At 32.6% G+C, this 27,982-nt stretch overlaps 1 protein-coding gene across 7 annotated transcripts in view; it reads right to left on the minus strand.

Moving 5' to 3' along the window:
- Positions 1-229: 229 nt before the first annotated feature.
- The window catches only part of LOC106882380 (metal-response element-binding transcription factor 2), a 42,304-nt gene continuing 14,551 nt past the window's right edge, over positions 230-27,982 (minus strand). For 5 of the 7 annotated variants that reach the window (XM_014933039.3, XM_014933041.3, XM_089360238.1 and 2 more), the window contains 14 exons: positions 25,078-25,159; positions 22,926-23,018; positions 18,238-18,338; positions 16,993-17,023; positions 16,415-16,455; positions 15,098-15,174; positions 13,572-13,624; positions 12,613-12,724; positions 11,154-11,277; positions 9,166-9,233; positions 8,336-8,491; positions 6,501-6,665; positions 2,923-2,992; positions 230-1,541 (listed from right to left, as the gene is read on the minus strand). In XM_014933039.3, the coding sequence (XP_014788525.1) occupies positions 1,014-1,541; positions 2,923-2,992; positions 6,501-6,665; positions 8,336-8,491; positions 9,166-9,233; positions 11,154-11,277; positions 12,613-12,724; positions 13,572-13,624; positions 15,098-15,174; positions 16,415-16,455; positions 16,993-17,023; positions 18,238-18,338; positions 22,926-23,018; positions 25,078-25,159 (1,701 nt within the window). In that variant the 3' untranslated portion in view covers positions 230-1,013. The remainder of the gene's footprint in view (positions 1,542-2,922; positions 2,993-6,500; positions 6,666-8,335; positions 8,492-9,165; positions 9,234-11,153; positions 11,278-12,612; positions 12,725-13,571; positions 13,625-15,097; positions 15,175-16,414; positions 16,456-16,992; positions 17,024-18,237; positions 18,339-22,925; positions 23,019-25,077; positions 25,160-27,982) is intronic. The other 2 variants (XM_089360256.1, XM_089360267.1) reach the window with 1 other exon arrangement.

Genomic DNA, 27,982 nt, shown 5'->3' on the forward strand with positions numbered 1-27,982 from the left:
GGTTTTACTGATATTTCCAATTCATTGCAACAGGGAGGGGAAAATGTTAACATCAATAATAATAGGTTTTCGAACGTATATACAAAGATCTACCTTAAGTATTTGGAGTTAATATTTTCAAATAGGAAAAGAAAAACCACAAATTCCTTTATGTTGGTGTGTGTATGTGTACAAATACATACATATATACATACACACACACATACATACATATATATATATATATATATTCACATGGATAATAATTTTTTGTTTATTTCTTGAAACATTATTAATAAAATATACTGAATTTGATGGTCAACCATTTTAAATGACAGTAGAATTGTATATTTATATTTTTAAAACTCTGATTCATAAATGCATATAAAAAAATAAACCACCAGTCATTTAAAAAGAACAAGAATATTAAAAATAACAATTAGATTTTAACATTAGATGTTGGAAAAAGAAAAAAACGTAGTCCCATGACATAATTAGCAGTGATGATAGCAAATAATCAGTTCAATATAAGAACATTTTTAAACGTCAGTAAACATTTATATAGCTCCATTTTTTTCCACATGGATGGATGTTGTTGAGCCCCACATCAGCTTTCTTTAAGCAAACCTACAGTCAATGGCATTCCAACTGTGACCACCCATTTTGTTTTCTGGATATAGCAAAAATAAGACTATATTATCCAATGTGTCCTCATTTTTTTCTTTGTAAGATAGTAGGCTGTAATTTAAGGGAGATTTGGCTATTTCTTACAGTTTGAGTGACCATATAGAGGCTTTCTTATTGTTGTAACTAAAACAGATTACTCTTTGGGAGAGTTCATATTGGCAATGTAAAAAAAAAAAAAAAACTAAATTTGAATTTTTATGAGTTGAGCAAATCAAACCATAAAGTGTCACAATGTTTACATGTTGGGTGATGAGTAAAATAGCATTACATAACAAGAGCCAATATAGTTGAATTTTCCTTAAATGCATTTACAGAGTTCTCATACACAAATTAGAAAAGCAAACTTTTCAGGAAAGCACACCATCCCACTGAATTAGATACTGGACTTGGCCCTGCTGAATAAAACGGCGTGCCAACACATGAAATGTTTCTTTTTTGGCAAATTTATTCACTACACTGATATAATCACTGACTGAAGAGGACATCTGCTTGAGGTTGTTCTTTGAAAGGCTATCATCATTGGCTGTGTAGACTGAGTTACCTCGGTTTCGTGAGGAAGCTGGTGGAGATGGTTTACATTTTAAGCTGTTCATTTTTCTTCTTCCTTTTTGTTTCAATGGTTGTTTCTGTTGACTAAATGCTTCTAGTTCTTTGGTTAATTCTTCAATCTTTTCTTGGTCAAAATCACTTTGGTAAAAGTTCAAAATTTTTTCTTTCAATTTTAGTCTTTCTTTTTCCATCTTTTGCTCTAAATCAGTTCTAAAAGGGTGATTAATTCCATCAAAATTGGAAAGTGGTGGTATAATAGTATCCAATGTGCAACGTTTTATATTATTTCTTCTGCGATAGCTTTCTTTATTTCCATTCACAACAGTCTGAAGAAGAAAATAAAACTATTAAATGTTATGAACTCAAGAACAGAATTTTAACATGGATTAAAATGAATCATTATGAAAAATTCCAATTAAAGTCTGCAGTAGAAAGAGGAAAGGGGTTAGTTATAAGTAATGAGAAACTGGTAAGCAAAAATTTACTGAAAACAATTTCAGTCATAGATCTTGGTTATTTTCCTTCACTATTTATGTACATTGCCTACATTAACCTTGATTTGTATGACATACATGAACAACTGAGGAAGATACTTATGACCTCCTGAAATTGCTGGCCTTGTGCTGAAATTTGAAACCAATATAATACAATGTTAAAAACTGTTTTGAACCATAAATGCTAGATTATCTTTTGCATGTATTTAAGATAATGAAAAATTAGTTATATTTGTTTTTTTTGGGGGGGTAACTCTCAATCCTGAACTCGAACTGGTTGATGTAATAGTTGTATACTGTGTATAGACAAGTGGTTAATATACTAGTTTCTAACATTTGCTCTTTATAAATGGTGTTATGTTCCTATAGGCCAGAAAACATGACTTGTTAACTTAGGAGTTTTTCATAGCTATATTTATTTGTGACTGTATAGGTGCTCATTATCTTATGAATAACGGATTAAAAAATTTTTTTTTTAATGAGTCATAATCAGGTCATTAAAAATAGTAATGATGTTAATGGTATGCATTCAACATTAAAAATATAACTTGTCTATCAATGAAGAGTTCATATATTGCACTATGAAAGAACAACATAAAAATTTGCCAATAAATTTCTGTTTTTAATAAAAGCCCATCCCCACAAGCATTATTAAAATACTCTAAAACTGAAGCTTTCAATAATTAGCAATAATTTGAATCAATGATTGTAAGGGCTGTGCGTAACAGCACCGACTTACATCATAATATTGGGCTATTCAGATGATTAAACATATTTTGGTATTGAGGGCCCATGGTCTAGTGGTTAGGGTGTTGCACTCATGATCACAAGATCATGGTTTCAATTCTCAGACTGGGTGGTGCATTATGTTCTTGAGCAAAACACTTCATCTCATGTTGCCCTTCAATCATTTCAACACCTAATGGTGTGGTACACCATGCACCTACCTGTTCAGGCAATGTTGATTTGATGGAGAGAGTAAGCTGTACAGCACATATATTTGATCGTTATAATCAAATCATTTGTGCAGGCTGTTCAGCAAGAAATTGCTGAACCATCTTTCTTGGACAAGGGACTACCATCATATATTTTAAAATACTGTCAAAGAACGGGATAGCCCTTATTTAAATTTTATATAAACCTTCAATTTTTAACTTAAATAGCCTCCAAAACTATATTCTAAATAATAAAAGAACTATTTCCTGGTACATACCTTTTTTCTCTTGAGAAGTAACTCATCTAAATCTGAACTAGTCTTTCTTTTTAACTGGAGAGGTGAGTGACTATATACAAATAGAAAAAAGTTTTGAACATACAAAGTGAACATTTTGCTTAAAACAATATTAAAAAATAGTACAAATAAATGCAGTTATGTATCAAAGAACCAGAAGCAATCTCAGGCATAGAAATTAGTGGATAAAAACAAAGTTAATATTTATATATAAAGATGAGAATGTGTGTCTGTGTGAATCCCTAAAACTTGAGTACACAACCAATTTCATTTAAATTTTACACATGCCTTACTTAGGGTCCATGTAGTGTCATAGGCCAAAAACATTTTAAACTTCTGGCCTAGTGCGAACCCAGAGCAATATCATATCTCCTCCACTATTTCAGTATTACGTGTCAAAAGTGAAACAATAACATCTCTCTATTGTAATGTCAGATAGTTTCACTTTAATACTGAAACTATATTATCTCACATAGATACAGGCATACATACATACATACATACATACACACACACACACACATATATATATATATATATATATATATAGATATGTATATATAGATACATGTATATGTATAGCTGTAAATGTATAGATGTATATATATAGATGTACATGTAATAAGTACACATATACATATATATATACACATATATAATGCATACATATATACACCCATACACACACATATACATAGGTGCAGGTGTGGCTGTATGGTAAGAAACTTGGTTCCAAAGCACACGGTCCTGGGTTCAGTCCCACTGTGTAGTGACCTGGCATGTGTCTTCTGCTATAGCCTCAGACCAACCAAAGCCTTGTGAGTGGATTTTGTAGACAGAAACTGAAAGAAACCAACCGTATATATATATATATATATATATATATATATATATATATATATATATATTTTGTGTGTGTGTAAGTGTATGTGTGTGATTTTGTCTCTGTGTTTCTCCTTCATCACTGCTGTTCGGTTATTTACATCCCCATAACTTAACACCCACAATTTAGTCATTTTATCTAAGCAAAGACGAATACAGTTGTACTCTTGGAAGATGTAGGGTCACTCGAGCATAAAAGATGAGCATTATTTGTAATTCAATTGTACAACAGTATAAGAGTTTGCTTTGAGATATACTTAGATTGTGATTTCTGCTATGTGGTGCATAAATTGTCAAGTAAATGAGAGGCATCTTTGCCTCCACTGATTCAGTTGCAAAGTGTTCAGTAAAGTTATTTGGTTACAGACCTCCTTTGAGTCTTTTTATTATCACTGGGTCACACAGTCCCCTGATGGTAACGTTGATTTCAAAGCCTTCCCAGATGAGTGACTGGTCATTCAAAGACATTTATAGGTTGTAAATTTATTCTGTCGTTACCTATTGGTATAGTGGTCATTTGCAAACTCCAGAGGTGACACTTTCATTTCTCCTCAGCTCTCACGTCACACAGTTATTAATGTTTATTTGAGTTGGGTCACGCCTTTCCAATTGCTATAGATCCGTAATTCACTTGTGTGGTGAGGAATCCTACATTGGGGAGTAGTAACGACTAGAGTAGCTAACAGCTTATTGTGATCATTTGACTTTTGGTTTCCTGTAGCTTTGCTCTCTTTTACAAACCCAGTGAGCATACATATATTTCCTATTTCAAAGAAATTTGAACAATACATACATATAAGACCCAAGTTAAAAAGATTCTCAACAATTCAACTTCTCTGGTTGACATTAAGACACCCACCCTCAATAGGGGCCTTAACTCCCACATTTTAGAGCTCCATTTATCAGGAGCAAAATCCTTTTAACAGGTTCCATAAGACTGGAATTTTGGAATCTGCGCATAAAGATCAGTAGTATGGGATACATGTGTCATGATTAGAATTTTTTTTAAGGTGTGTAAAGAGGGAAAGAACCCTCGTCTGCAATTTTGATGAAATTCGAATCATGGGTATTCCAGTTCATTAGAGAAAATATAACAGAAAAGTCTAATTCTTCAATTGCATGTAACACGGGCAACGCTGGGTATCTCTGCTAGTAATGCATAAAATAAAATACTGGCTGTTTGCATAATTTTATCTAGTTTATTTACTGTTACACATCGTTTTCTTTACTTTTTCCTTAACCCTTTTATTACCATATTTCTGTTGAAATAAGCAGCCTTTGCTTCAATTTTGAAAATAGTGAATTTATTAATATAACTTATTCATTATTAGGCTTATATTTGGGAACAAACTGTCATGCAATATTGATGAAAAGTTTAAATTTAGGTCATTTTAAAACAGGAAATTTCTATTATAGAAATAAGAGCAGTAAATATTTCTATTTATATGATAAAAACAAAGATCAAATGGATTATATCAGTTTGTTTTTCAGTTCTATTAAACTGAATACCTTCCATGTTTACACAATAAAATAAAAATATACAAATTGGAATCAGGGAATATTTTAGGACACTTTAGCAATATTAGAAATACTCATTTGATTAAGTTACACAGCAAATGAAACTGAGGATACAATATCAAGAAATTGGTGAGTAAATGTTTAAATAAATATTAAAACAATTTCCATTAAAATTTCTTGAGTCAGACATTAACCACTTAAACCCTGATCCTTAACACAATGTCATGCATTTCCAGTAGTAAGTATCAAATAAGTGTATGTGCAACTTGGACAGAATAAAGACCACAATGTATTTCTGTCAATCTGCTTGATCGATTCTTTACAGATATACATGTATGATGAACTTGTATACTATTTCTGATTCACAAGTTATTGGTCAAGTTGATTCTAATGTGACACTTGCCTTATGTGCCATGTAATGAAATCAAACTCAGAACCATGGAGGGGCAAACTAAACTTCCAAACCACACTGTCATGCTTACATTAACAAAAATTGTCACTGCCTCTCAATAAGATAACTTGTACAAGAAAAATGATTGCTGAATGGCTTATCCTTTCCTTATAAAATATTTTATTATTTTTTCTTCTTTGGTAGACAGAAACTGAAAAAAGACTCAGCATGGCTATAATTCAATGAAAGATATGTGTTAGGTGTGTCTCCTTGATTTGACATTGCATAATAGTTGTAAATGAGAGTCATTGTTATACAAGCAGTGTCCATTTATTTCCAATATTCTGCACAAACATGCCTGGCAAGAAGGAGATATTTCCTTGCTAGAGAACAGATGAGGGTTGGCAACATGAAGGACATCCTGCCATAAAAAACCTGTCTCAATAAACTCCATCCAACCAAGGCATTGAGGTTTACATGCTCAGTTGCCATGAAAACATCTACATTGACCAATAAAAGTACTTTTTGCAGTTATTAGTGACTTTTAGTATGTTATTTTAGTCATTAAAAAACAAATTTGGATGGTCATATTTTAAAAAAATGACACCAACTAACTCCAAAGACGAGTAAGAAGGTACTCTGTACAAGGTAATTGGAAATACTGAAAGAAAATGTCAATGAATTTATACGACATAGAAATGAATATTTTAGATGTCAGTATTAGAAATACAATAAAACATTAGCAAAGTTTATCAGTGAATGAATTTACCAGATGTCAGCTGGAAGTTCACTACTCTTCATCACAGCCCTTGAAGCTCTCTCAAAACTGTTCAGGCCAGTGGACCTAAGAGAGCTGTTATAAACAGGTGATTTATCTATCCTTATAGAGTCTGTAGAAGAACTGACGATGGAATTTTGAGACTTGGATGCATTCCTGAAGGTAAGTATGAAAAAAAAAAAAATGTTCATGAGCTTTCTTAAGTCACATATAAAAAAAGAGGCTGCCATTACATAATAATGAAGAAGACAAATAAAATTTCAATAGTGCTCAATCAATACAATTGGTGTTCTTAAAGACAGTGTTATTAACATCACCATCATTTTACATGTTTCCTGTACTAGCCCGAATGAGATAGGCCTCATAGTACATTTTTCTTAATGCACTGTTCTACAAAGAGAAACTACAATTCACACATACTGTATATAAATCACATAATGAACACTGATATATATGCATTTCAATGAATGTATTTACATATCTTGCTCTTTTGCTGGACTACATAAACAACTGTTTAGTATCACTATCTATAATAATCATCTTACCACTTGGATTGGGCAGGGTCTATTGGCAACACATGGAAAAAATGTAGAGATATAATTACAATGTATTTGTTGTCTTCTGTGTAACCACATTTTATTTTGTATAAAATGGTAGGAAGAAATTCAGTTGTAATCTGTTAAGTGACTTATTTTAGAAGCAACAAAATTGCCTGCAAGCTAGTCTGTGAAGAAGCTAAGACTGTCAAAACAGGGCTAATTTTAATGGGAGTTGGGAACCATTTGTAGCAAGCTTGGTGATCCTATAGATGCTAGCATGAATCACTAACATGAAAAGGTAAAGTGATATTTGTGATGTGTGAATGATAAGAACTCACACTCACATATTTGATTTTACAGTTTATTTAAATGATTATTGACACACCCACTTGTTAACCAGAGAATCAGTAGTGTTAGCAATTACTCCAGCTATTATGCTCATGTAGTGACAGGAAAAGTCACTGCTTACATTGTTATCAAAAACACAGGTATGCTGTCACAAAAACTGCTTTCTTTTCAATAAAAATTGTTTGGTGGTAGTGTTTTCTGGAACATAGATTTGAACATTTCTGTAATACTGGACTCATCCAGACAGTAGACTATTCTATGTGCAGAATATAAAGGAAAGAGTCAAGTTGCTTTTTCATTTCTACATAGATTAATCCATTGATCACATGTTTATCTGCTGCTTTTATGAGGTCACTACAGCTGTCAGAAATAGCAGCCAAAACAGCCTCTTTTTTAACACTTTGTTATCTTAAAAATGAACAGATTTCTTGGAAAATGTAACCTGCATCTCTCTCTCTCTCTGTATATATATAATATATATATATATATATTTATAGACAGTATAATCACAACTAGAATGCCTTTGATCATACATTTGCTCAATTAGGATTGACTTGGAATAAAACAACTGTTTATATTCAAAGTTACTGTTCTCTCAAAGACAGTTGCCTTTGCTGCAGCCTGAGGAGCCTACATATCTTTCTATTTCTTCCTTTTTCTTATGCCCTTGTTTTTGCAGCCCCTCCCTTCAGTAACCACAATATGTCGACCGGATACATTTTATTGCACCACCAGGATGGGAGGTAGATGCAGTGTAATTTAATAAACAATCAGACCAAGGATGAAATGTTTTATGAACTACTTCCAGTAAGCAGGAACAAAGAACCTTACTTAAAGAAAAAAGTTATTTTAATATCAAATATAGAATGTGACTCAGTTTAAACAAATAACATACATTAAATACTTTAAAAAATGTGGAAATATGTTTTTAAAACTCACATTTTTGTTTTTCGCCTTTTCATTTGTAGATTGTTCATCACATCATCAGTAATTTGGCCATTAATTGGAAAATCAATAGCTGGTGGAGTTGGAGGTAGACGTAGACGTAGTGCCCACAAACTTCGGCTTTTCTTTATTTCACGGCCACATTGAAATCTTTATAAAATAACCGATTTTGTGCATGAGAAAATCTAATGTTAACCTGGTTGCTGAGAACTACATAACACATAATCCTCAGAAATTTCTTCTAAAATAATATTTCAAACATTAAAAATTTTCTGTAACTAAATTCATGTTTAAAAAGATATGAATCAAATGTCTGTTTTGGTAAAAAGTTCTCAAAAATTAATAAACAAAAAAGGATTAACTTTTTATGATATAAAGAGTCATTAGAATGATTATTTTTCTGTTTTACACAAAATTTTTCCTGTCTGGATAGGTGACAGTACTTTGTTAGAGTAAATGCTTTTAATACTGGATATCCTTTTAGCTACTAATCAATCAACAACCAAGTAGGGTTGGAAGTGCTTGTAGAGATATGTAACCTTGCCCAAAGCAACAACACAATGGCTGCCATATGTGGCCACTAGTCCAGAACAATAATCTTAATGATTGCAACTCATCAAATTAAATACTTTATAAATTGAAAAAAAAAAAAAAAAAAAAGAGAACAGAGAAAAGAATGGGTAGAATGTATGTTACAAAATTGATAATTTCTCAAATCAGAGACTGGCCAAAGTTAAGATTATTGAAATTGCAAAATTATGAAAAACAATTTTTAAAATTTCATACCATGTTTATCATAAAGAGGAAACAAAAATTTGATTAACCTTTTCTTATGACTCCTTAAAGTTTCCAGCATTTTTTCTTTCTCTTCACTTCGTAGATGTGTTCCCAGCTAACACAGAAAGAAAATGTGTTTAGTTTACACATATACGGAATAACACGTGTATATACATCATCATTTAGTGTCTGCTTTCCATGCTAAGCTGGAAAGCTGTACCAGGTTGCAATCTGATTTGGCATGGTTTCTACAGCTGGATGCTCTTCCTAGTGCCATTATAACAATTTCCTTTCAATTAAATGTTTCCCCAAATTTGCAATAAACATTTGATGTACTATAGTGTAGAAAAGCTGATCAAGACATATACAAACTGGGAAGCAATTTTGAAGAATTAACTATGTTTTTATCAGTAATGTTGTGACTCAACTCAAAGCAAACAGTACAATAACACCAAATACAAAAAAAAAGAAGCCATCGACTTATTATCACTATCATCAATATACATCTGGTTTTCCATGCCAGTATGGTCTGAACACATTTTCTGACTAGATGCTTATCCTTATAGTCACCTCTATGACATGGAGGGACACTAGTCTTCTCTCAAGTACTGAAACATAAACCTGTGACTATCGTAATTGTGAATCAGTCTCAAAGTGTAGAGGAAAAGATTACATATTTGAGAAGTACAATTCCCGATAACCAACAGCCTAGACACAGTGGTGGATTGCTTCATACAACCAGCTGTGGTTGCTTTTGGAAAGCGCAATGATTGACTGTAGAAACTGTGGCATAAAACTGTCAGCAAAATGCAGCTCACTGATCAGTAGTACTATACTGTGTAGTATCTACAGAGATCTACATACTGCATTGTTAGCATATAAAAAAGTTGATGAGCTGTCAGTTGCATAACTATTATCTTATAAAGAACATCTGTTGAGATCAAATCTCCAACCAGGAGATTTTGTATTGAGAAAATATGCCTTGCGTAGAGTCTATCCTGCTGGAATCACAGGTGGGAAATATTTATCTGTGAGGAGGACCCCAGGGTTGTGTTCTGTTGAAAGTTGAAATGTAGAAGCTATTGACAAAGACACTTGAAACGAAATTCTGTTATAAGATTCTATCAAGTGACCTCTAAATGAAATGGGTTGCCTGATTATAACTGCATGAGAGAAGATAGCAAATGACAGCAAACAATGGCTGAAGACAATAAAAGAGTAAATGTTAGTCACACTAGATGAAACAAAGCAAAGGGAGAAAAAGCTACAGCTAGATTCACACTACACCAGGTCTACCAACAGTACTTTTCAATAATAGCTGCAGGTGGGGTTGCACAAACATTTTTTATCTACAATCCCATGAAAGCATAGGTGAGAAAGTTTCTTCAAGTTTTGAGAGAGAGAAAAGAAAAACAAAAATTCCCTCCTGCTACCATGTCATACACATGAATGACAATCAAGAACACACACATGTACATACTGGCATGGCTATGTGACTCAGAAGTTCATTTTGCATCTGTATGGTTTTGAATTTGATCCCACTGTGGTACTTTGGGCCAACGTCTTTTACTATAGTATTAGGCTGACTAATATTTATGAATGAAATTCAATAGATGGAAACTATATGACTGCCTGTTGCATAGATATACATATGTGCCTGTCTCCATATGTTTTCACTTTGACACAGTTTTCACAGTAGTGGTGTTTGCTATCTCACAGCACAATTGTTCAACATACTAAAACTATTGGTATAATATAAGATACCTGGAAATAAAGACTCACACACACACATATGTAAACATGATAAAACCATAACCTTTTCAAATCACACTCTAATATCATAAAAAGAAAGGACACATTAGATTATGTAATTTTAGAATTACCATGTTTCACATAAAAAAAAAAAATCAATAAAAATGACTAGATGGCCACAGCTGGAACACTTTCCATCATAAGTCTGTTTAATAAGAGTTTACCATAGGATATCACTATCCACTATATAAAACTGAACAATTTAAGAAAAAGTCTTTCATACCGAGTCCAGTTGCAGGTTCTGCCAATTCATATAGACCCAAGGCATTATTACTTTATCTAAATCATAGTATTTTTTCTGGTGAACAATATACAAATTGAACAAGGCCAACTGAGCAACATCAATCCTACAATTGAAAAGGAAAAGAAATAATAGAATTTGCACAAACAAAATAATGAATAATAACATATTGTTTAAAATTTCTACAAGTTCATCTTAAGATATTTAAAAAAAAAATCTTATCCTTTCTAATCTCTAATATCATCATCATTTAATATCCACTTTCCATGCTGGTATGAGTTGGTCTAGGCTTACAGCACCTAGTTTTCTCAAGTGTTCACTCATCTAAGTACTAACTAGACTTGACATTGCTCAACTGCAGTGATCAGACAAGAGCCAGTGCTTTCAGTGTGATATTGCGTGTGGTAAAAAAAGAGAGACATTAAAAATAAATGACTTAATGTACTTTCATTATTTGTTAGTATTAAATATTTTCTTTTAAAATTATTTTACATCACAGTTCCATGATAAACTCAGATTGGATGGTCAGAAAATTCAAACATTTGGATGAAATTACGAGTAGCTAATACTTCTTCAGTTAACATTCACTGAAGTGGGTTCCAACCAGGAACTTAATATCAAGTCATTATTTAGGAATAGAAGAAATATCATCCCAACTTGGTAGTTATGCAAATATATAAGTCTTACACTGTAAGCCTTGTCAAACATAGTTTATTATTATTATTATTAAAGCTTTTTAAAAATCACACAATATTTTCTTAGGTATTATTAATTAATCAGATTTTCTCCTTAATACATTAAGCATGACGACACTAACTTGACTTATTTATGCATGAACTGAACAAGACTGTTGTTCATTTTGTTAGATAAAGGAAAGTATAATATACTTTAATAAAAACAGCGTGGTATGGGAGCATCACTTGATTTATCTTGAATGCAGTGATCTACATGATCCCATTCTGAAGAATTATAAAGTAGCTTACTAGCTAATAATATAGTCTTTAAACATTCAGTTAATATTTGCATTAAAAAGACAAAAAAAAACTCACTATTAAATATGCAATGATTTTAAGTATTTCAAATGTAATACTTGTAAATAGTTTAAATCAGTGCTTCTCAAACTATCTGCAGTTTTTTTTTTTTACCAATGTGCCAGGGACCAGTAATATTTCTTGTAATATTAATTTACACAGTATATATAATGAGTATAATAAAAGTTGAAAATTGTTTTTTTTATCTTATATTTATTTTGTAAACAAATAATACAATATTACATATGCATTTTATAATGTTTCCTTTTTTTCAGGAAACTCGCGGACCACTTAAATGAATCACAGGAAAACAAAGTGAAAGAAAACTATATTGTTTAATTTTAATACAAACCTTAAATTAAGAAATGTTAAAATTAAACATAATTTACCTCACCGGGCCATTTACTAACCATTTTAATGGAATACGTTTCAGATATTCTGGTCCAGAATTGCAGAAGGAGCACACAAACATATAGAATCTATCACCATACAACAAAGGCTGATCGAGACACTGGATACAAGCTAGAAACAAATCATAAGAAATTAATAATGCTTTAACAGTTCCTTTAAAGTTTTAAATACTGCATAAAATTTATTAGACACAATAAACAACTGAAAGTGGGAAATTATTTTCAACTTAATTCTGAGATTCAATTATTAGTTTTAATTATTTAAAAGGAATTACTGGAGGTACAAATTTTGAAATTTGGTTTAGAATTTTATAATAGAATACAGTAATATGCCTATGAATAGAAATACAACAAAATTAGGACAAAGCATAAAATGCTACGGCTTAAAAAATATTTTCAATGGTTGTACTTTAAAAGTGAACCTAATTTTGGTAGTGAAATCAGGACGAAGCAGGAGTGAAGTCAAGTTGAAGTAGTAAAGATTTATTAGAATTCATTAGCACAGGATGTTATGTGGAGTGAGTAAAAAAACATGAATAATAAAAGAACTTCTGGATAATTTATATTAAAAGTTGACCATAATGAATTGCAGACTAGCAAAAAAAAAAAAAAAAAAAAAAAAATTTATGTAGTCATTCTTCAAAATCAACATTGAAAAGACTAATTCTCCTCAACTGAAGTTGAACTAATCATCTGTGCCATTGTATTTGCTTAATTGACCTTGCAAAACAATTAAACATAATTTAAAGTTTTGTGCGACCATATAGAAGTTCCCTCAATTTACTTTTGTTGAAGATCATGAAGATGATGAATTAATAAGTGGAAGTCTAAATTTTAATTTACTCAATCCACTACAAACTAAAATAAAATTATTTAAAAAACTTCAAAACCTATTTGCCTAAAATTCTTTAGCAATAAACAGACTATAATTGAAATGCATTCTATATCTTAAGACTTACCTTCATGAAACCACATTCGGCAGCGACAACACTGAAGCATCTTAATATACCAACTACAATTACAGAAGTGAAGAAAATTCAGAAACAACAAGATAATACTAAACATGTTTTGGCACTAATGTTTTACAAAACACTTAAGAAGTTAAATAGCTAATCTTCTTCAGATTCATTTCAAACCAAAAACAGTGTTTCTATTAGTGTATGGCAAGTGAATGGGTGATGAAAGTTGACTTGAGAAAGAAGCAGTTGAAATTTCCATCACTTTTAGCTCAGTCCTCATTGAGACTAGACATCATTTTAGTCTCTGAAGCAACAGGACAGCTCATCTTGTTATATTAACTGTACTCTGGATAGAGGATGCACAAAGAGGAATGAGAGCCAAGTACCCAGGATGGGTAGTCAATGATATGCAGGTTGTTTCTTGAGTTAAGGCCTATGAAACTCTGGGCACTACAGGAATGAGTAGAAGGTGAACTATCAAGAATAACACGGAGGTTGCTGAGAAAGTAACCTCTACACACCCACACTCTTCTGTCCCAGTCACTTCTACTCACTTCATACTCTGAGGGCTCACCCCAACATTTCATCACCACTACTTTTATCTTTTACCAGCTCCACCTGATCACTTTCTCTTCTAAAATGTGAGCAGCTATGTAGCTCCTCTATAACAAGAAACCTGTTCTACTCTGGCTCCTTTTCTCATACTTTAACCCCTCTTAGCATTAAGTCAATACTTTAGGGTTCATAGTCTTGCAAGCTGCATGGTGACTTCCCTTAACATGGTGGCATGAAAAAAAGCACTGCTGGCATCAGGAAGAGCATGGTGCAGACCTTGGATCCATTGAATCTTGTCAAACTGTCCAACTCATGCCAGCATAGAATACAGATGTTAAATGATGATGGTGATTATGCTCTGTAAAGTGTAAGGTTGAGAGACGCCTTGAGTATTGTTGAGGACATTGCACTTTCCTGGTGCTGATGCTATTGTAAAATGGTTGACATTAGGAACCACTTTACAGTGGTCAAAATAGGAAGGACATCCAACCATAGAAACAAAACCAAAATGAATCTCACAAGCAAAATAGCCCTCCAAATTGTTGAGGTGAGCATCATCCCCCGAATGAGCTGACTCCAACTATGTTAACCTGTTCCATCCATGTCAGCATGGAAAGTGATGATGATGACATATATTCTTTTTTATGTATAGTTATATATGAAAACAATCAAACATTAGTTGAAGGATCACTCAATACATTTAACTAAAGTATCACATTTATTTCATTTCTATAAGGGAAAGTTAACAATGACTGAAGTTTTCGCTAAGTTGCCTTTTTCAGATTGTAAATTTTTTTTTAGTTTCCCAAGCCTTTTATAAATTTTTCAAACAAGATGACCAAAAAATACATTTAAAAAATATCTAATAATTCAGAAGTATCAAAGCAGTAACATATTGTTAACCACTCCCACTAAAAGAGAAATAAAATATTTACAAATTTCACTACCAAAATGAAATGAAAATTACTCACATGCCTGGGCCACCACAATAGCAATAACTCTGCTCAAGATTGGTTTTATGCTGAGCATCCCATGTTAACTCATTCAGCTGAAGGGCAACATAGGAAAAGAAAATGTAATTAGTATGACAGCTAAGTGAAAAACAAAATCTATTGGCAGGTAATAAGCCCAAAAGAAACAATAATCAGAAAATATTGTGAACTTCTGAATGGAAGCACAAACAAATTATAAACATGAAGTCATATAGATTAAGTTAAATGGTACAAATCACAACACATTTTCAACTTCTGGGCAGTAATTTTTGATGCTTTTCAATTTTTAGCATAGTTGTTAGCACAGATTGAATCCTGCCCAGTAACTTTGGAAAGACTCTAAAAACTTGATTTACGATTTTATTGTGAGGAACTGCAAAACCAATTAGCAAAGTTTACAATAGAAACAATTGAAAGATATGGCAGCAGTTTGTTGATTTCTCAAACAAAATGCTGCAAACTTAGGTTGTAGACTTAATCTATCTGCTAACATAACATCACCACCAAATCCTTGCATGCCTTTATCAGAGTTCACTATGTTGCATCTCAGACCAGGCTTATGATCTGAGGACAGCTTCTATATGGTTGTGCTAATCTCAAGTAGCAAACCCACGAATCATGGTTTTTTTTCTCCTTGTCCTTCATCTATCTTGGAGGTCATACATGGGTGCCTACTCTTCCTTTCAGAGTAAACAAGATAAAAAAAATTTTAAAAAAACTGTCACATCACTCCATTAATGCAATATCACAAACCTGTCAGTAGTTGTTGCTGCAGATTGACATAAAAATTAAGCAATGTCTTTTAGATTGTTCCTTTCCATAACTTGCCATGGGGCAGAATCCATGAATCCATTCTATATTGATAATAGCTGGACACTCAACAAGGTTCTAAGCAGAAATGAAAAACTTAACTTGCTCGAAGAACTGACAACTGACAAGAATAACAGTATTAGCTGGTTTACAGATAAATATTTCGGTTTCCTGGGTATTGATTCTCAATATGCTGATCTTTCTGTTAGTAAATTGATTATCTGCCATAAAGTTGTACTTACTTTGTTTTAGCAGCTAACAATGGTTGATTGCTGCCTTGTTAATCTGAGCATGAGATAGAGGGTCTAACTATCTCATACATTTTTAAAATAATAACCTGTGATGTTTTCCTTGCCCCAAATGTCATTGAAAAGCTTTAATTACAAGAAGATTACTAGATAAAATAAATAGGACCTTTCAATTCAATTATGCATATTTTTCTATATTTTAATTATAATTAAAAGAAATGAAAAGAGAACAACTTACATTATAAGGTAGAGATTGTTTCATCATTTGCAGAGCCTGTGCTGAAAGTGAAAAAAGAAAACAAAATGCAATGGAATAATAGAGCCAACTTAAAAATTATATCAGCATTTAATTTTTAATGGAAACAAAGTTATCTATAAAAACACCATAAATGTTTTATTAATTAAAATTAAAGATTTCTATACAAAAAAAAAATGTTTAAATGCATATTTTCACACAGTTTAAAATAAATTCTCATATGGTCAGTTATATAGTAAAGAATAGTAGAAATGTTTATGTAAAAATATTTTCTAGAAAGAAAAAAGTTCCTGTAGGAAAATGGAGAAATGGAACTGACAAGAACATTGACAATAGTTAAAAAACAAAAATGGTAGTACTTTAACTAATATCAAACTTTTAAAATAAAAATTTATCAATCTTTCACCTTATGTATTAGCAGCAAACTAATACAAGCAAGAAACAATTTAAATGTTTCAAATAACAAGAAACATCTTAGAAAATATAAAAAAAACAAAACAAAACAAGAAACAATATCAGATATTTGGAAGGTTTCAGAAGTTTACAAAGCACTCACTCACCGTTAGGTCCACTCTTTAAAGCACCTCCACGCTGAAAAGATTTGGGGGCGAAATTTAAAGTAAGAGTTTATACTGAAGAAAATGTTCTGTGTGGAAGGTACAGAAGAGAGAATTAACTTCTATGTTAACTATTTACAAAATACACCATTCACAAATATCTGAAATCAATACAGCTAACCACCCACTGATAAGTATCTAAAAATTAGGTGAAGCAAATGACAGTTCATCACACTAACACTAAGACGAAGGAATAACTGGTTAATTAACTGTCACCAGTATGTAACAGATCTTTATCAAATAGCAGTTTGGCAAGAAAAGACATTACTATTTGAAGATCACTTAATTTAAAATCATGAAAACCCTTTTTAAGGAAGTGGGGAGAAAGAGATAGAAAGAGAAAGGGTGAGAAAGTGAATTACCATTCGAATCTCTAAAAAGATATTTATCTAATCTGTTAAATTAGGGAAAGGATAATATTAAAAAATAATCTCACCTAGCCTGCTTCATTGACTCTTAGAAATGATATCCTTATGAAAATTTATATAATCTACTAACTAGCAAATTTGGATCAATAAATTTGAGGAATCTCAAATTTAATTTCAAGTGTTTTCTCTACAAGTTAAAAAACACAAACACTAAGAAAAATTGTGATGACAAAATATTTTCTGAACATAATTTAGCAACAGTGTTTAGAAAATGCAGGTATTGTCACAAAGTATATTCTGCAATTGATTGGAATTATCTGTTTAGAAAATGGCCAGCCAAATACATGCCCTTTATGCTGTATTGAATGAGCTGTATGATTTTTTCAGTAACTCTTCTTAAGCTATAAGTGAGAGTATGAGGTGTTGTGATGCAAATATTTTTGCTAAGTACCGAGATGGAAATATTCCTTCTCTAAAACTACTGACAGAAATAAATAAAATCATGGCATGTATCAAAAAGCCTACACATTAGCCACTCTGATATCTTTATAAATTTCAGATATAATCAGTCACACAATCACATTCACACAAATATTTTCAAGACTTAAGAATACGTAATTAGTACACAATGAACCTAAGTAATTATAAAACAGTATTTATAAAAAGTTATAAATATATATGCATACACATTCATACACACATACATACACAGACAAAATATATGTTTATATATGACAGTGTCAAAAACAAATTATATACCAGTGTGTACAGTAATGATATATTAGTTCAGTGCAATTAACTTATTAAATAAGGCACTCACTTTTACTGTTGTAGCAAAGACACACAAACGGCAAAGCCATTCCACTTCAGGATTTAAGACCTGAGTATCAATGGCAGGGTTGTGGCAAAGTTGATGGTACCCTGAAGAGATCGAAAAAGAAACACAGCAATGTTATCCCAACACAAATTGAATATCTGAAGATATTTATTTTGGTTAAAGGGAATTTGCCGGCACTGTTGTTGTGAATGAGCAAGAATAATTAGGAGCAGGTAAGCTTGGAGTTTATTTAAATTGCATTTTATTATTAAAATATTTTCAATTTTGCAGTAGTTTAAATGTATAACAATCCAAGATAATTTCAAAATTAATTAGTTTCATTTTAATTTAAGTAAATAATTTGAATCTTTATCAAAAGAACTGATAATAATCCAAACAGATCAATTGTGTTAGTTTCAATTAATATAATCAAGAAATGACTTGAAAAGAAATTGCTAATTTTCTTTCTTTTTTTATAAAAAAATAATGTTAACAGGCCCTCAGGGTCTGGTAAGATTAATATCCAGTTAGTATTAAGCCTGAACAGCTCCAAGTACACAACTGCAGGTAAAATGTGAACAGGAAGAAAATTCCAAAGAATCACTTTCTAAAGAAGGATTTGGCATAGTGGTTAATGCAGGGTCTGAGAAAACACAAATTAGGTGATGAGAAGAGAAGTTTATGCGTCAAGTAGAGGTGATAAGCAGCTGTTATCTAGCTCTGAGAAGCGGATGCCGGTAAAAAATGTAGCTCACTATACTTCTGGTAGAAGTACAATTGGCTAGATATTGGAAACCTAAATAGGTAACAACTGTGTTGCTTCAGATGTGCAAGTAATACTCTACTGTGGGACTCAGTTGAGCTTTGAAGAGAGCAGGCTCACTAGTTGTTCATGACTGAAATATTTACATGGGTGCAATTTTTGTTATGTTATGAATGGTGTGAGAGCCAAAAGCATGGAGGACCAGTAATTATGGGGCCTGGTATATGTAGTGACTTTGAAGGTTTCAGTTGCATGCTGTCAAAGAGTGACGATGAAGAGGAGGTTTCCTTGGTATATGTAGTGAGACTGTGTCTTTGTACTGTTGAGGTCTTTGTTCATAAAGAATAGATTTGATGTGTGAAGTCTACTGCCTGTAGATAATGTGTCCAAAAGGTTACGGAGGAATGAAGAATGGTATAATCTAGATAGGCATAGTGTTGTTAGAAGTAACAGTAACTTGTTAATACATAAGAAGAGTATAGGCAACATAATCAGCAATCTGACAGGAAGCTTCTGACCCAAGAGTCGTATGAAACTCATAGGTGATCAGTTTAGCAAAAAGAGTTTCATGACAGACATGCTCAAATGTTTTACTTATTTCAAGTGCAAAGATATTGTTGTTTTCACCAAATGTCTCAGAGATAAAGTATCATTATGTACTGACATAAAGGAGCAAATTTCCAACAACATGGCTGTATGGAAATCATACTGGTGGTAGTTGAGGAGGGAGAGATACTTAAAGTCATATAGAAGGTGATTGTTAAAAATTTCCATTACTTGGAAAGGAGTGTGATATATTGGGAGTTGGAAAGGTAAGAAAAATTGCTTTTCTTCCAGAAGTGACACAATAAACATATTTCCAAATATTGGAATAGTTCCTTGTAGAGAGAGACTGGAAAGGACATTGTCAAGGTTGGTGGCCTTGTAGTAGTGAGAATGATGGAATAGAGAAGGAAAGTTTTATGAGAGTTTTGTAGAGCAGGTGCAATGTGAATGCTACATACAAATTGGGCAGCAAATATACAAGTTTTTGCCACAGCAGCATTGTAACAAGTCATCAAAGCTGGCAAGTGGGTAGGATTTAACAAAGTTGGCAGTTTTGGATTTTTCTCTTTCTAGGTATTGTAGACAGTATCTTTAAACTATATTGCTTCAACATAGCTATGTATGAACCATGTGAGGGTCATGATCTTTAATGAGAGATGTGAAGGGACATGATTAAGGGAATAGTTCAAACCACCAGCTTAGCTGTCTTAGATAGGTAAGGTACAAAAACATTTCTTAGCTTAAAAAGCGGCAGAGCTCTGACTAGTTACTTGATTTGACATACTATATGGGCATAAAGTGGAAACATTACATAGTATGTGGATGTGTGGTGGGTAGCCATGATCAGGTAGTCATAGGATTGTCTGATAGGTGTGAAGAAGGTTGTAAAAATGAGAAAGAAAGGAAAGATGTATAGAGTGTCTGTTAGTAATATATAAGGGTTCAGCATGGTAAAAGATCTTTGCATCACAAGCATCAGTGTAAGAGATGTATTAGAGCAAAAGAGAATTGGGAATATTGAAGACAAGGAATGATGACTTCAGAGAGCAGTGAAGTGAAATAGATATATTAAATGTTACATGAGAAATAATTGAACACTTAAAGGTAGCTGGAGGAGTTGGCAGAGTCACTGATGAATTGAGAGGAGGGAATAAGGGAGACTTTGAAGTGAAGAAACTCAAAGTCATCCTACTGCTATCCTGAAGAGAATATGTTATGGGCAGGCACCACCTTTCAAGTGAAATCTGAATATAGTGTGGCCTTTGACAGCAGAGGTGGATTTTAGATAAAGGCGGAGTGTTTTGTCTTGGAAACAAGATGGATCTGTGGTTTGTGTTAGAAGAGGCAATGGGCTGTATTTTGGTTTGACTAGAAAATGGAAAATAGCATTAACCCTGTCTCCTCTTAAATAAAATTAATCACTGAATAATTCTTAAACTTTTACATTTCAATTACCAAATTGTTCTATTGGGACCTTGTACTGACTTATACAGATATCTTGGACAAGTTTACTGCAATTATTTTAAAGTTCTTTTTGCAACTTTTAAATTTTTCTTGTCTGTCATGGAGTAACAAAATTGAGGAATAATTCATCATGCACTGCCTTCAGTGGGGACTGTTTAAGGTTTCAAAACCAAAGCTCTCCTTCTACAAGGACCTCTTTAAATTGCCTTCATAATCTATTCATCTAAACATAACTACTCAAGAGACAAAAGCAAAGTGAAATTCTATTCATTTGCTATATCCTCAAATTAATGTTGTATCTTACTCCTAGTCAAATACTTCCATGTCCTGACAAACTATGTAACCCTAACCCTAACTGAATAAACTTTGCTATGACCGCTATGATTAGTTTCATACACATTCTTGAAGCACTACAACTTAGCATTCATGTACCAATTTTCGACAACATCATCATCTTAAATACACAGTTTACACACCTATTTCACTAACAGGACAATCACTTTTCCATGAATAAATTCTCTTGATTTAGTCAATCAAACTATTTCTGATTTTAGATTTATTTGAAATAAGAATAAAATTCAAATATCTCCATTAATAACAGAGGGTTTAAAACTTAGTATGAAATTTGGAAAGCTTAGCAGAAAGCTAAAAAAACTGACAACACTACAAATGTTTGATGAATTATTTTATAGTTGTAAGTATAATCCTGGATTTAGTATTATCAATACTACTACACAAAGATGCATGGTTTAATGGTTATGGTGTTGGGTTCACAATCATAAGTTATGAATTTGATTCCTAGAACAGACAGTGTATTATGTCCTTGGGCAAGGCACACCATTTCATGTTGTTTCAATCAACTCAGCTGAAAATGAGTACAAGCCAGCTGTTCATACAGGCCTGTCTCCCTCCAGCTGTCACAAGATACAAGCTGCCAAATGATACTCACTTGCACGATAGCTAAACTTTAGCACTATAATTAACATTCAATGATTATCTCTGATCGTGGTTCAATACTTCCATGCTATAACCCATCATAAGGTGTAAATACACTCTCAAGTAGACCACTTCTCCTGTAACACCAGTCACATATTCCAGTTTCAATAATACGACATCTGAATAAAAACAAATCTTCACCTGCCAAAATCATTTCCATCTCTTCTAGTAGTGATGGCCTATGCTTGATCAATTGCTGACTTTATATGACCTTCACTTAAGCCTATTTCACAAACCTACCTTTCAGACTATCATGTAATAGTTACACATGTAAGACACACTGAATAATTTATCTGACTCTTCAGTAATTCCTTTCATTTTTTTCCTATCAAACTCATCATTGCATAAGGTTACCAAATTATTTCTACCCTGCAGTCTATTTTGGTCTAACCCTTTTTAGCATTCAAATTGGCCATATCCAGCCTAAATATTCTACTTTTATGTTCAAATCAGCTAGATGCAGCCTACCATACCTACCCTACAATGTCCTTCTAAAAATAAGCAATCATATCATGAAAATCTCAAAGCTACAAGATAATGCATGGTTAATTCAAAACAATGTGAATAAGCATTACATTTGACAGAATAATCTGAATGCTAAAGAGCTAAAAATGCATATGGACACTTCATCAGGAAAATTTAAGTCTAACCACAAGAACTCCTCCATCAGCAACTACTTTTATGAACAGATTCCTAATACCCAGACTGATACCAAAGAAAATGAAATGAGTGAAATTATATGTAGAAAATAAGAGGGAGCATGGTTGTGAGTGGACAACGGTTGGTGGACAAAATGCGCTTTATTGGTTTCACTAGATTTAAAGATTTAATTACATGAAGTGCATTACAGTCAATTAGTTTTGCCTTCCATTAAAAAGATTAGAATGAATCTATAAAACTGTTAATTCTCAAAAATTCTTACCTAATCCACAATTATCACAGAGAACTATTTCATCTGGAGCATCTGAAGATTCACCTAGACATGAACAACACATTATTTCTCCTTCTTTAGCTCCTAAAATTAATGAACAGAAAGAATAATTTTAACAAGACATTCAGTTTCTTAGATTGGCAAATATTTCAGTAAAAGTTGGATGGTATTAAAAATACAGATATTTGTCTTAATTATTTAGAATAGGCTCCTCCATAACTTGTTCATTTGTATGTATATACACACACATACACTTGAACATGAAATGTTAATTGTACCAATTCTTTTGAATAAGTAGACAAAGGGAAAAAATAAAGCATTTTAGTAAAGCTTATATGACCATGATTTAGTTAAGATTTTTCATTGGCCTTTATGGTGCAATTAGACTTTTTTTTTATAAATGCTCATTTTTTTTCTTCATAGATTTTATTTATTTTCTAAAACAAAATCCATTAATAATAATAATCCTTTCTACTATAGGCATGAGGCCTGAAATTTTGGTGAAGAGGACTAGTTGATTACATCGACCCCAGTGTTTCACTGGTACTCAATTTATTGACCTCTGAAAGGATGAAAAGCAAAGTCGACCTTTGTGGAATTTGAACTCAGAATGTAGCGATGGGTGAAATACCAGTCCTGACTTCATCAATACCACTACTATGAACATTTCAAAATATATCCTCTCATTTGATTGTATTTTCTTTCTGACTCATTTCAAATCTAATCATTATTCACTATTATGTTGAATAACTGAATATTCCTATACCATTAGTATAATTATTTAAATAACTACTATCTTAAACTTTCAATAAACATCAATAAAACTGCCTACTGAAAACAACTCCACTTCATTACTTTCTTTGTTATTAAAGTGAAGAATAGACATGCCATAGATCAAAGATATACCACAGTAACACCCTTAATCAGCTGAATCTGCAATCCAACTTTATAGAAGCTATTTATTTCTGTGATAAGACATTTTCGAAAACCATGTAAGCCACATTTTCTCTCTCATCACTTTGACACCTTGGTCTATAAGGTCATGAGTTCAATTCCTGATAGCATGTTGTGTCCTTAGGCACAGGAGTGGCTGTGTGGTAAGTAGCTTGCTTACCAACCACATGGTTCCGGGTTCATTCCCACTGTGTGGCACCTTAGGCAAGTGTCTCCTACTATAGCCTCGGGCCGACCAAAGCCTTGTCAGTGGATTTGGTAGACAGAAACTGAAAGAAGCCCATCGTATATATGTATGTGTGTCTTGTGTTTGTCCCCGCAACATCGCTTGACAACCGATGGTGGTGTGTTTATGTCCCCGTAACTTAGCGGTTTGGCAAAAGAGACTGATAGAATAAGTACTAGGCTTCCAAAGAATAAGTCCTGGGGTTGATTTGCTCGACTAAAGGCGGTGCTCCAGCATGGCCGCAGTCAAATGACTGAAACAAGTAAAAGAGAATAAAGACACTTTATTTCATGTTGCTCCAATTCATGCAGCTGGCAAAGATGAGTTGTACTGCAATTCAAAGGGCCAGTCTTGTCACATTCTGTGTCACACTGAATCTCCCTGAGAACCATGTTAAGGGTATGCATGTCTTTGGAGTGCTCAGCCATTTGCACATTAATTTCATGAACGGGTTGTTCTGCTGACCGGATCAATGGAACACTCATTGTAACTGATAGAGTGCCACTACAGAGGGAACCATAAGTGAAAATTAGCTATTAACTCCTTAAACTTTGATCATGAGATATTTTAAGATAATTAAAGTCACTACACTCTTGTGCTGAGATATTTCACATAAGTAATATACTTAATGACAGCTCAATGAAATAACTCAATCCACTCTTCCTTTAAAACTTTAGCTATCATGATAATTTATTATATTAATTGATCAAAAATTTTTTTACAATAGTTATTAATAATGTGACATCTGACAAACCAAATGCTACAAAGCTTTAGAAGACAAATTTGCAAGTTTTATCGTTTAGGGTTAGAAAAAAAAAAACATACAAAAACACAACCATAAAACTAATTACATATTTTCACTTTATGAGTTATTCTAACTGAAATCTTATTTACATATTTATAAGCATTACAATGTTAAAAAAAGATAAGTTTATATAATAAATATATACAAAAAGCACTAACCTCTTTGAATATCTTTAAACATAACCAAAAATTCAGAATCATCTTCAAAACGGATAAAACATTTACAAGCTTTGTCATCTACCTGCAAAATAATTAAATTTTAAAGCCTTTCACAGTAAAATAATTGTATTGATTTCATTTGGATAATTTCTGAGGTTAGAAGAAGGAATGATGCTAATCTCAGAATTAGAGACCTGGCCTAAATTACTTACACTAGACTGGAAAGCATCAAAGGTATCTAAGGGACCAGGTGATGGATTAAGTCTATCACCAAAGAACAGGAAGTTTCTGTGACCAACTTCCACATAGTTTTTGCTTACCAAATTACACTCACAGGACTTGTGCCAACCTGAGATCATGGTACAAGACACTTGCCAAGGTGACATGCAATGGTATTAAGTCTGAAACCACACGGCCAGTGCACTGAAATGATACCATCATATCCCTGTTATGTATTGATTATGCAAAGATGAAAGCAAAGTTAACTTGGGAGATGTGAAATAAAAAAATAACATGTTGGAACTAAATACTAGTCAGACATGCCACCATTTCCTCATGTAGTAATATTATGTATTTCTTACACAGGCCTTGTGCCTATGTAAGTTAGCAAACTAGAGTGACCCCATTTGGTACTTATATATTTCATCAATGTTGGAAGAATGAAAGACAAAGTCAATATATATATATATTTTTGTCAAGAGATTGAACAAGAACAGAGTCAGTGTTCTACAACTGTCTTTTCACTTCATAAATCTTATTCCATTTATGTTTACAATAGGTTCAGGCATGGCTGTGTGGATAGAAGGTTACTTCCCAACCATATAGTTCCAGATTCAGTTATACTGTACAGCACCTTGGGCAAGTATCTTCTATTATAGCACTGGGATGACCAAAGGCTTGAGTGAGCTTGGTAGATAGAAACTGAAAACCCATTGTATATATGTTAGTATGCCTGTGTCTTCATGTCTTGACAATGTGACAGCTGGAAAATGAATCTATGAGAGTATGTCTGGTCATGGGGAAATATTACGTTGCTTGGAAACAAGTGAGAATTGGCAACAGGATGGGTATCCAGCCACAGAAAAAAAAATCTACCCTAATAAATCCTGTCCAACACATGCAAGCATGGAAAAGTGGACATTAAAATAATGATGATGATTTAGTAAGATTTGCAAGATGAAATGTCTTAAGTACACTAATGTGTTTGGAATATCCTTGTTCAAATATTAAAGACTAATACAAGAATATTGTTCATAGTCAGTTCATGCCTTATGCTATTGACCCTTTAGTATTTAAACAAGCCATTAGCCCAAATATTTTATTTTATGTTCAAACTGGCCAGATCTGATCTCTCACACCTACCCTACAATGTCATTCTAAAAAATAAATAATTACATCATTGAAATTTTGATACTAAAAGATAATGCATGATCAATTCAAAACAATATGAATAAATAAGCATTATATTTAAAAGAGTAATCTGAATGCTAAAGGGTTAAGGAATTCAAACCACTCATGTAGTGATCCCTGACACTAATGATAACTATAATTAGTGGCCAAATCAAATTCATTCAATTCTTGGCTCCACAATTAATAAACTAAATTTAAATGATACTTTTTAAATTTTAAACAGTTTAATTCTAACAATTTTATAAGCACCCATGCCAGTCCATGTAAAAAGCACCCAGCACACTCTGTAAAGTGGTTGGCATTAGCTGTAGAAAACAAGTTACATCAGGCCGGAACCTGGTACAGCACTCTATCTCTGGTCACCCATGCCAGCATGGAAAATGGACATGTGATGACTGCAATAAAACACTCTTTATTGGAATAAAGAAATCTAGGTGCAAAGAAGCTCACTTCCCAGACATTTGGTACCGGGTTTAATCCCACTACTTGGGCATCTTCTATAACCTTGAGCTAACCAAAGCCAATGAGTGGATTTGGTAGATAGAAACTGAAAGATGCCTATTGTGATAGTCATAAAAGATCTTTTGGAAACAACGTGAGGATTGGCAACAGGAAGGGCAACTATCCATAGAAAATCTGATTCAACAAATTCCATCTGACTCCTGCAAGCACAGAAAAGTAGACATCATGGAGATGATGATTTATCATCAACTGATGTTTAGCTAATTCTCTTTGAAAATAATTAAAACGTCTGATCTGTATAAACATAGTGGTTACACTTTAGAACTATAAGTTCAAATGTAAATCAATACCTTCAATGAAAGTATAGATTAACCAGCTTGAAAACTCTTTATTTTACTTATGATTTTGCACTGTTTATATATATTCTGAATATATATGAATTTTTACCTACTTGCTTTCAGAATTTAGCTTGAACATGGCTCAAAAGGCAGCAGTAATTATCCTGGATGCCCTGCATAATGCTTTACATTCTACTTGCCAACATGTCCCAATGTGTATAGTTTAGTGACAAAAATATAGGATGTATTCAGGATAACATTTCACTTGGTATCAATAAAATACTGAAAGTTCCATTTAGTTTTTTCCAAGGCAAAACATACTAAAATTTTAAATAAAATTTTCTTTTTAAAACAGTTTATACTAAAATTAGGAATGTAATTTGCTAAAGTTACTTTTGAGTAAATGACTGAATGAATAAAAGAAATATAAAACATATCAATTAGCTTTCATTTCTATAATCACAATAAAACAACAGCAATGTGCAGAGGTCAAGTGCTTAAATATTCTATAAAAAAAAAATCAAATAAATATACTTTACAAATTGAAATGTAGAGACAAATTATAATCCATTACATCTTACCATTTGATTAGCATGGAAATCAGACGTCAAATGATGATGATGGTAATGAAAATTGAAACCAATTACAGATGAGTCAGAAATATATCTCTTACAGAAATAGATCAAAATTCTTTA

Source organism: Octopus bimaculoides, chromosome 1, assembly GCF_046866305.1.
Source record: "Octopus bimaculoides isolate indiv1 chromosome 1, ASM4686630v1, whole genome shotgun sequence".
Taxonomy (NCBI): domain Eukaryota; kingdom Metazoa; phylum Mollusca; class Cephalopoda; order Octopoda; family Octopodidae; genus Octopus; species Octopus bimaculoides.